This window comes from Oncorhynchus keta, unplaced genomic scaffold, assembly GCF_023373465.1.
Source record: "Oncorhynchus keta strain PuntledgeMale-10-30-2019 unplaced genomic scaffold, Oket_V2 Un_contig_3942_pilon_pilon, whole genome shotgun sequence".
Lineage (NCBI taxonomy): Eukaryota > Metazoa > Chordata > Actinopteri > Salmoniformes > Salmonidae > Oncorhynchus > Oncorhynchus keta.
The window spans coordinates 178,656-190,534 of record NW_026287517.1 but is presented as its reverse complement, the minus strand read 5'-3'; the positions used below and the strand labels follow the sequence as shown (position 1 = coordinate 190,534).

General features: G+C 42.6%; 1 protein-coding gene across 1 annotated transcript; it reads right to left on the bottom strand.

The window, feature by feature from the left end:
* Window positions 1-9,376: 9,376 nt before the first annotated feature.
* Window positions 9,377-11,879, bottom strand: LOC118379087 (pleckstrin homology-like domain family A member 1). The gene is made up of 2 exons (XM_035766101.2): window positions 11,216-11,879; window positions 9,377-10,473 (listed from the first exon to the last, which is right to left on the bottom strand). The coding sequence occupies exon 1, from the start codon at window positions 11,698-11,700 to the stop codon at window positions 11,242-11,244; it is 459 nt and encodes a 152-aa protein (XP_035621994.1). The 5' UTR covers window positions 11,701-11,879; the 3' UTR covers window positions 9,377-10,473; window positions 11,216-11,241.

The following is an 11,879-nucleotide window of genomic DNA, read 5'->3' as shown; positions in this document are numbered from 1 at the left end:
TACCAATTTAGATACCAAAAAAATTGGGGGTAAAAAAAATATATAATAATAATAATAATAATCTAATAGCTAAATGATCCATAGTATGACCATCATAAAACAACTCCATGTTAACATAGTAACCCCTCCCCCAACAGTTTAGACCCCTAGAGGTTAAAGGAAAATCCCACCCCAAAACTATTATTCAATTGTTGACATAGTCCCAAAATGTGTTGCTTGTCAGCAATCAGGTTTTCAAGATATGTAACCTTCAAAATATAGAAATCCTCCCTGTATGATGCATTTAGCATCAGATGATGCTTCGTTTTGCATCATATAACGCAAAATGCATCGTACAGGGATGATTTCTGTATTTTGAAGGTTACATATCTTGAAATCCTGATTGCTGACAAGCAACACATTGAGACTAAATCAACAATGGAATAATGAAACAAATACCAAAAGATTGTTTTTGGGGTGGAGTTTTCCTTTAACGGGGGAACAGTCAGCAGTTTGAATCCAGAAGTGACACAGTCTATATTCCACTGTGTTGTGAGCTCTTCGAGTCCCTTTTCCTTGAATGCAAATCGCAGCTAAAACGTTAGTTGCCAAAACACTCAACACATCACTGCATCATTTCCATCACAATTTGCCTTTGTGTTTCTCATTTGCTTGTTTTTAACGGATATATGGATGACAGGACAAGATAATTACAGTGTAAGGACAGCAAAAGAGGAAGTGTTTGGTTCAAAGACAGTAATTACGTCCCAAATGGCACCCTATTCCTTACACAGCGCACTACTGTTCACTAGAGCCATATGGGCCCCGGTCAAAAGCAGCACACTTTATAGGGAATAGGGTGGCATTTGGGACACAAGCTGGATCAGAGATAGGTTTGTTGGAAGCGCACTCCCAGGTGCAGCACTGACCTTGTGAGGGAAGTGAGGAGGAGGCTAAGTTTACTTTGGCAGACGAACTGAGCCACCCTACCTCTGTAATCAGAAGCAGACAGAATCCGCCAACTGCCTCCGTGTGTGTGTGTGTGTGTGTGTGTGTGTGTGTGTGTGTGTGTGTGTGTGTGTGTGTGTGTGTGTGTGTGTGTGTGTGTGTGTGTGTGTGTGTGTGTGTGTGTGTGTGTGTGTGTGTGTGTGTGTGTGTGTGTGTGTGTGTGTGTGTGTGTGTGTGCACTTCTCCTGATAAACCCTTATTTGTCCCCGCTTTGCTGAATCACCACTTTCCTACTTGCTGACAACAATGGAAATTTGAGGAGGAAAAAAATCAAACATTGTCAGGTTTTCCTACGCGACCGTGGCTGTTGGTCTCCACAACAGCCTGGACAGAGCACACAAATATGCAGCCGCCACACATACAGTATATTTACACTATATATACACAAATGTATGTGGACACCTTTTCAAATTAGGGGATTCGGCTATTTCAGCCACACCGTTGCTGACAGGTGTATACAATCTCCATAGACAAACATTGGCAGAAGAATGGCCTTACTGAAGAGCTCAGTGACTTTCAACGTGGCACCGTCATTGGATGCCACTTTTCCAACAAGTCAAGTCGTCAAATTTCTGCCCTTCTAGAGCTGCACCGGTCAACTGTAAGTGTTGTTGTGAATTGGAAACGTCTAGGAGCAACAACGGCTCAACCGCAAAGTGGTAGGCCACACAAGTTCACAGAACGAGACCACCAAGTTCTGAAGGGCAGATCGCGTAAAAATTGTCTGTCCTCAGCTGCAACACTCACTACCGAATTCCAAAATACCTCTGGATGCAACGTCAGCACAATAACTGTTCTTTGGGAGAAGGAATAATGGTCTGGGGCTGTTTATCATGGTTCGGGCTAGGCCCCTTAGTTCCAGTGAAGGAACGCTACATTCTGTGCTTCCAACTTTGTGGCAACAGTTTGGTTTTCTCTTTCAGCAGGACAATGCCCCCGTGCACAAAGCGAGGTGCATACAGAACTGGTTTGTCGAGATCGGAGTGGAAGAACAAGACTGGTCTGCACAGAGCCCTGACATCAACCCCATGGAACACCTTTTGGAGGAATTGGACCGCGGACTGTGAGTCAGGCCTAATCGCCCAACATCAGTACCATCAGGGGGACCAACTCCGTATTAATGCCCACGATTTTGGAATGAGATGTTGGACAAGCAGATGTCCACATATTTAGGTCACGTAGTGTATATATGTTTGCACATAACATTTGAGGTTTTGTTTGACTATGGTTTGTATCACTGGTGATACTGGCACTGTTGAGTGCAGAACATGGGGGAATACAGTATTCTGTACATCACTGTGTTTATCACCATGCATCTTACATTCTAAAGAGCTCACAGGATGGAATTGAGAGAGATGTGCGGCCCCACATCAACCACATTAGGATCTCATCTCCCATGACCTACAACATAACCTGAGCCATCTTCATTGGAGAAGGATAATAAGCTGACGAGTAGAAATTCTACTATATCCTCTTGGCTCTTTGTCTCTTATCCTGTGGAGTTTCATGGAGTTGTCAGGGCAGCGGTGTATAGTCAAGGTGACATTCCTGCCCCATAGAGATAGATAGAGGACTTTTTTAGTGCCCAAAATCCTGTTTTAGACACCATAAAAGGGACAGATACAAAGATGCGATGTCTATCTAACTCTATGTCCTGCTCCTATCGCAGGCTTCCTGCCCTAATCAGTGAAAAGAGGCAACAGCTGAGCTGATTGACCTCCAGTGTTGCTGCTGCTGGGTGGTCTGGGAACAGGTGCCGGTGGGGTGGGGGGGGGGGGGTGACACAGGGTCAAAAGAACTCAGTTCACCCCAACATTCCTCAGGAATCCTGGGTCATGTTCATCTGGGCACATGACGGAAAAATATTTTAAAACATTTTGCAACAAATGAAAATGAGTGTTCCTTATTGGACAAGACCAAGTAGTCCCTCACTGTTTCAGTCATTTCTTCTGTTTGGTGACTAATGAACACAACCCTGCCTTGAGATGGCAGAGGAGAAACGTTGGCTTTTTTTAAACAAGCTTTTTCACCCTGTTAGTTAACAAGCTACACATTTATAATATATATATATATATATAAGACCCTTTGTACATCAGCAGTTGTCTAAAGTACTTTTCAGCACCCATGACAATGAGATGAATGACCAATCAATCAATCACACACATACCACACATATACATGATGTAAGTCGCTTTGGATAAATAAATGGCATATATTATTATTAGACCCTTTGCAGCCCATCAGCAAACTTGTCTCAAATGATTACTTTTCAGGTCAATCCCTATAGGATGCAGATTGTAGTAAAACTCACCTATATCCTCCTTTGGTCTCACCTTATTGTCCAATAGTGACATTCTATCATTACAGCTCTATAGCACTAAGGCACCTGGAATTTGTAAAGAAATTCAAGACACGTATACAATAATGCACATTACCCATCTGTACAACAATGCACATACCCATATGTACAATAATACACAATACCCATCTGTACAACAATGCACATACCCATCTGTACAATAATACACATCACCCATCTGTACAATAATGCACATTACCCATCTGTACAATAATACACATTACCCATCTGTACAATAATACACATACATCTGTGAACAATGCACATACCCATCTGACAATAATACACATCACCCATCTGTACAATAATGCACATTACACAATGCACATACCCATATGTACAATAATACACAATACCCATCTGTACAACAATGCACATACCCATCTGTACAATAATACACATCACCTCTGTATAATACACATTACCCATCTGTACAATCACACTGTGTACAATAATACAATGACATTCAGTTACCCATCTGTACAATAATACACATCCCATCTGTACAATAATACACATTACCCATCTGTACAATAATACATTACCCATCTGTACAATAATACACATTACCCATCTGTACAATAATACACATTACCCATCTGTACAATAATACACATTACCCATCTGTACAATAATACACACTACCCATCTGTACAATAATACACATACCCATATGTACAATATAACACTTACCCATATGTACAATAATACACAATACCCATCTGTACAACAATGCACATACCCATCTGTACAATAATACACATCACCCATCTGTACAATAATACACATTACCCATCTGTACAATAATACACATTACCCATCTGTACAATAATACACACACCCATCTGTACAATAATACACATACCCATCTGTACAATATAACACATTACCCATCTGTACAATAATACACATTACCCATCTGTACAATAATACACATTACCCATCTGTACAATAATACACATTACCCATCTGTACAATAATACACATTACCCATCTGTACAACAATGCACATATCTGTACAATAATACACATACCCATCTGTACAATAATACACATTACCCATCTGTACAATAATACACATTACCCATCTGTACAATAATGCACATTACCCATCTGTACAACAATGCACATACCCATCTGTACAATAATACACTTTACCCATCTGTACAATAATACACATTACCCATCTGTACAATAATACACATACCCATCTGTACAATAATGCACAATACCCATCTGTACAACAATGCACATACCCATCTGTACAATAATACACATTACCCATCTGTACAACAATGCACCTACCCATCTGTACAATAATACACATTACCCATCTGTACAATAATACACATTACCCATCTGTACAATAATACACATTACCCATCTGCACAATATAACACATTACCCATCTGCACAATATAACACATTACCCATCTGCACAATATAACACATTACCCATCTGTACAACAATGCACCTACCCATCTGTACAACAATGCACATACCCATCTGTACAACAATGCACATACCCATCTGTACAATAATACACATTACCCATCTGCACAATATAACACATTACCCATCTGCACAATATAACACATTACCCATCTGCACAATAATACACATTACCCATCTGTACATCATGCACATTACCCATCTGTACAATAATACACATTACCCATCTGTACAATAATACACATTACCCATCTGTACAATAATACACATTACCCATCTGTATTACCCATCTGTACAATAATACAATGCACATTACCCATCTGTACAATAATACACATTACCCATCTGTACCCATCTCTGTACAATAATACACATTACCCATCTGTACAATAATACACATTACCCATCTGTACAATAATACACATTACCCATCTGTACAATAATGCACATTACCCATCTGTACAATAATACACATACCCATCTGTACAATATAACACATTACCCATCTGCACAATAATACACATTACCCATCTGTACAACAATGCACATACCCATCTGTACAATAATACACATTACCCATCTGTACAATAATACATACCCATCTGTACAATAATACACATTACCCATCTGTACAATAATACACACACCCATTACCCATCTGTACAATAATACACATTACCCATCTGTACAATAATATACCCATCACATCTGTACACCCATCTGTACAATAATAACACATTACCCATCTGCACAATATACACATTACCCATCTGCACAATATAACACATTACCCATCTGTACAATAATGCACATTACCCATCTGTACAACAATGCATACCCATCACATTACCCATCTGTACACATTACCCATCTGTATAATACACATACCCATCTGTACAACAATGCACATACCCATCTGTACAATAATACCCATCTGTACAACAATGCACAAACCCATCTGTACAATAATACATTACCCATCTGTACAATACCCATCTGTACACATTACCCATCTGTACAATTACCCATCTGCACAATACACACATTAACCCCCATCTGTACAATATACACATTACCCATCTGCACAATAATACACATTACCCATCTGGTAACAGACCCATCTGCACAATTACCCCCATCTGTACAAATGTCCCATCTGTACAATAATACACATTACCCATCTGCACAATATAACACATGGTATCTGCACAATAATACAATACCCATCTGTACATCCATGCACATTACCCATCTGTACAATAATACACATTACCCATCTGTAAATAATACACATTACCCATCTGTACAATAATACACATTACCCATCTGCACAATATAACACATTACCCATCTGCATATAACCCATCTGTGAACAATTCATACCCATCTGTACAATAATACACATTACCCATCTGCACAATATAACACATTACCCATCTGCACAATAATACACATTACCCATCTTTCATGCACATTACCCATCTGTACAATAATACACATTACCCATCTGTACAATAATACAGAAATAATGCACATTACCCATCTGCACAATATACACATTACCCATCTGTACAATGATGCACATCACCCATCTGCACAATATAACACATTACCCATCTGCACAATATAACACATTACCCATCTGCACAATATAACACATTACCCATCTGTACAATAATGCACATTACCCATCTGTACAATAATACACATTACCCATCTGCACAATATAACACATTACCCATCTGTACATCCATGCACATTACCCATCTGTACAATAATGCACATTACCCATCTGTACAATAATGCACATTACCCATCTGTACAATAATACACAGCTTGAAGACTCACTACCTCTCTCACTACTGTAAGTGGCTCTGGATAAGAGCGTCTGCTAAATGACTGGAGTAAATGTCATGTATTGATTACTGTACATATGCTATAATGGTATGTTAATGATAAATAATAGTGTAGCAACCAGAATATGTTATCCTAAACTTCCTGCTAATATGTCATTTTAATTAGCTTCTCTCCATTATATAACTGTGAGAGTTCCTGTATGGTTGAAATTCGCTTAGCAAAGTCCTTTCCTGTTTCAACACCTGTATCACCATCCACACAAAGAGAAAAGATAACGAACAAAACCCCTGAAGGTGATCTATCCCTCAGCCTCTCTAGCCACAGAGAGAGAGATAAAGAGAGGGATAAAGAGAGATGCTAATCTACAGTATCTACCTTCCTTCCACCTACGCAGAGCATTTCAAAGAGCAGGGAGAAAACAAAGTCATGAATAATCTGGGTTCCATTCACTAGACTGATGAGCAGGTCTATTGTCATAACGAACACAAGGAAATTCACAGGACAGAAATTCTACATTGTATTTTTAGATCCACATTGGGTTTTTAGGGAATCTTGAAGGCTAGATTTACTAAGTAAATATAAAATGAGACAATATGTGTTTAATCAGTGCAGAAATGATCATTATCCTTAAAAAAAGTACTGTGTACTGAAAACATCACTGCAATAACCTACATTATCCTTATTAAGAACTAAGTACTGAGTGTACTGAAAACATCACTGCAATAACCTACATTATCCTTATTAAGAACTAAGTACTGAGTGTACTGAAAACATCACTGCAATAACCTACATTATCCTTATTAAGAACTAAGTACTGAGTGTACTGAAAACATCACTGCAATAACCTACATTATCCTTATTAAGCGCTAAGTACTGAGTGTACTGAAAACATCACTGCAATAACCTACATTATCCTTATTAAGAACTAAGTACTGAGTGTACTGAAAACATCACTGCAATAACCTACATTATCCTTATTAAGAACTAAGTACTGAGTGTACTGAAAACATCACTGCAATAACCTACATTATCCTTATTAAGAACTAAGTACTGAGTGTACTGAAAACATCACTGCAGCTCATATGACAATCAATACTTATCTAGGCACCAATCTTGTTGGGAGTTATGTGAATGACATTCCAGACCTAACAAACCAATTAAAGTGAGGAAGAAGAGTGGGAGAGGGCAGAAGGGCTGGGGGAGGGGCTGTGTGAGAGGGGCTGGAGCTGGGTGAGAGGGGAGAAGGGCTGGGGGAGGGGCTGGGTGAGAGGAGCTGGAGCTGGGTGAGAGGGGCTGGAGCTGGGTGAGAGGGGAGAAGGGCTGGGGGGAGGGGCTGGGGGAGAGGGGCTGGAGCTGGGTGAGAGGGGCTGGAGCTGGGTGAGAGGGGCTGGAGAAGGGCTGGGGGAGGGGGGGCTGGTGAGAGGGCAGAAGGGCTGGGGGAGGGGCTGGGAGAGAGGGGCTGGAGATGGGTGAGAGGGGCTGGTGCTGGGTGAGAGGGGCTGGAGCTGGGTGAGAGGGCAGAAGGGCTGGGGGAGGGGCTGTGTGAGAGGGGCTGGTGCTGGGTGAGAGGGGCTGGAGCTGGGTGAGAGGGGAGAAGGGCTGGGGGGGAGGGGCTGGGGGGAGGGGAGAAAGGCTGGGGGGAGGGGCTGGGGCTGGGTGGGAAGGGCGAAGGGGTGGGTGGATGGGGCTGGGGGTGGGTGGATGGGGCTGGGGATGGGTGGATGGGGCTGGGGATGGGGCAAGGTGGGAGGGGCAGGGGGGTGTGGTGAAGGGTGGAGCTGGGTGGGAAGAGGAGCAGTGTAAGATGAAGTTGCCCCTTAACGCTGATCTTGGGTCAGTTTGGCATTTTCTCCACCAATGCTTGTGGTTAGGATTGGGGAGGCGAAGCTGATCCTAGATCTGTACCTAGATTAAACTTCACCTCTGAGCTGGAGGTAGGTGAGCCAAGTAAGCAAGCGGAGCTTGGAGTCAGCCAACTGTTTGTTGCTACCCAGACTTTTTAATTTTACCCAAGCTGCCCGAGTAGGGAGGAGGGTGGTATAGAGGGAACTGTGGAATCCCAACCAAGTGCAGTGAGAGACCAAGAGTGGCCCATCGACACTCTCTTGTCTGTCAACATGACTTTATCCTCGGTGAACTCCAGCACCTGGCCCAGCCAGCGGCCACAGTGCTCAGGTGGTGTCAGCACACCATCAGAGGACGCCTGTCACAACTGGAGGCCTGCAGGGTGGATGGTGGGTGTCTTACACAGTGTCCCAGCCTAGCACCTCCTTCATGGCTTGATGTGGCTTTGAGCAGTCAAGAGGGCATGTGTGCGGTTAGTGCCGAGTGGTTATAGAGTCGTCTCCCTTTTTGGCAGCCCCCCCTTCACACCAACATGCCGTGCGGATGAGTAGAAATGGCACTGTCATCCACATTTTCACCCCTGTAGTATAAATGAGTTAGCTTAACCAAGAGAGGCAGGGAGACACGTGTGTTGTCGCGCCACGGATGGCAGTTTGTCTCAGTCTGAAGGCTGACGGTGAAATATTATTCTCAGAACAGCAACAGCTTCTAGATTTAGCCCAGGAAATAGGGGTGAGAAGTTCACTGGCTGTTGAAGGGTTGAGACAGGCAACACTACACACAGCTATTGAACACACATCTGCTGGTGATTTAAACGGCACATTTTCTCCCCACAAGTTGTTTCTATGCGCTACAGAGCAGGAAATCACACGAGGTGCTGTTCATTTGAAATGGAATGTATATTTCAGAAGTATGAAAATAGCTCTCACATCAAAATAAAACCCCAACTGAATAACAGTAAGTTTGTCCAAAAAAAGGACCCATGTGTTAACGTGAGGACACACTGACACACCTGGGGGTGGTGTGAGGGCAACTCAACAGTCAGTCTCAGCATAGCTTCCTCAGGAAAGACGGTGATCAATGTTTAGCCTAATGACTTGCTCTTGGCAAAACTGGTTGAAATTATGTATTTTCAACCAGTTTTGCTCACGAGGATACCTTTCTATCAGTTGCCACTGAAAAGGACTGCAGTTTCTGATCTGTACAAATTGAAGACTCCCAAAAGAATATGCAGTGTTGACACATGTTGCTTCCTAAAGTCGAACCGTACTCCATAGTTGTAATGCAGATGTAACATGGGCACCATATCTGGCACGAGGATAATCACAAAAAGTGAGATTTATGGAGAAATCAAACAAATAAAAGATGTGTCAACATTTCCTTCATCATTGAAGCATCCTGACATGTTTACAGTCAACTATACCTTATGTCTTTGGTTCAATAAAAAAATGAGGATGTGTATCATGGCCACAGATTTACAATAGGATGTGCTACTCACAACTCTATAAATAATAGAAGTGAAAGGAAAGGACTCTAGTACATCCTTAAAGGTGTAACACAATCAACCATCCCACCAGGATCACAACGATACTGAGGCTTAGGAATCTCCAAGCATAGCTTTCAGTTTCAACTCCAGCAACAACCACACTGTACATTAGTCAATGACACTGTTATGATAAAAACATATATACACAATCTAATAAATAAGAAGGGATGGCAGAGCATCACCCATTAGAATACAGCTGTTTTCACTCGTGCTGTAGCAGAGGCCTAAGCTTTGTCCATCAGTGTCCATCTTTCTCAAATAAAGAGTCTCTAATGAAAAATAGGACTGGGAAAAGACTGCTGCTGTTGTCCGGACCGAACAACAGTTAAATTAAGAGATGTTTTCTGCTGGGTGTGACGCTCCTTTTGTGAGGCCGTGCAGATGCAGCCGGAGTCCATCGATCCCTCCTCTGAATGTCCAATTAACCTGCGGATACAATAAATTAGACCATCTCAGAGGTGGCAGTGCATGACACGAGGAGAAGAGGAACCTCTGTAGGCTACACCTGAACATAAATAGCGTTTCTTGAGCTGCGTTTAAACACGCAGCCCTATTCTGATCCTTTGCCCAATTAATGGGAAAAGATGAGAATTGGTCTGCCTGTGTAATCGCAGCCTAATGGCTCCAAAGCATGTTTAGAAGACAGTGACAGCACTGACCGTGTTTAAACCCTTACTCTAAAATTAATATAATATTAAACCATTTCATTAAATATTAGTTATTTTTAGGCTAAATTAAGTGCCGATGGTAACTGGACCATAATATGCCTGCCCATAATAATGAATTGTAGCCTAATAATAGTGAATAATAAAACATTTAAACGTAATTAGGCAAAAAGTAAAGACCTATAATATTTGCAAGCTCTCTTTGTTGCATTGGCAAATGTAGTGTATTTTTTATGTAAGAGACTGTAATTGAGGAGGCTACAAGCATCTGGAACAATGCATGCTGATTTAATAACAGCATCAAAGCTTCCCCTGCCGACATCGCCGCGCGTAAACCCATGTTTATGGGGTAGGTGAGCCTCATATCCTGAGCCTTGTGTCAAATATCAAACGTTGCCGGGGAGTGTATATCCAAGCAATTTCGCCCCAGAGGATGTCCACTCCTAAGCGGCTAAGTAGTAATTAGTAATCAAGCCTGCTAAGACCTCTCTCGGATGTCTTACCGCACGTCGAATGCCCGAGGCGCAGGTCACGCAACGTTTGGAGAGCTCCGAATAATTTTCTGTCCCGGGAGCTGAACAACGAGGAGCTGCTGTTTCTGTCTGGTAGACTTCACCGCCAGGATGGCCTGCCTGTTTTTGTATTGCACCATCTGCAAAGTTATCTCGGCATTCCAGCCCTCGTCCTGTGGACACCTGAAATCGATCTCCTTGCCCTCCGACATGACCACGGTGAAGTAGATGTATTTCCCTTTCCTCTCGACGCAGTCCACAGTTTTCATGTTGGAGAAGTGCAGCTCCTTGACTTTGCCAGTGTCTCCGCCGCCGTGGTGGTTGTAATGGTGCGGGTGGTCGTGCTGCTTCGGCGGGTGAAGCAGAACCCCGTCCTCCGTGAGGACGCAGTGCTTCTTCTTCCACAGCTGCAGCAAACCGTCGCTTCGCTTCTCCAGAAGCCCCTCTTTCAGCACCTTGCCGCCGTTCTCCAGCATCTTGAGAAAACGCCCCAATTTCCTCAGCAAATGCAAACACTTGTTCTTCTCCTTGCCCGTAAAGGTAAAGGCATCGGATGCTGAAATGGTCACTGCAGTGAGTGGGTTACTATGTGCTGTGGAACTCGTGGATGTGTGTGCAGGGTATTTGATACTAGTCCGTCGGCAGCGGTCGCTGG

Coding starts and splice junctions, on each gene's coding strand:
- LOC118379087 (XM_035766101.2), bottom strand. CDS start 11,700: ATGCTGGAGAACGGCGGCAAGGTGCTGAAAGAGGGGCTTCTGGAGAAG.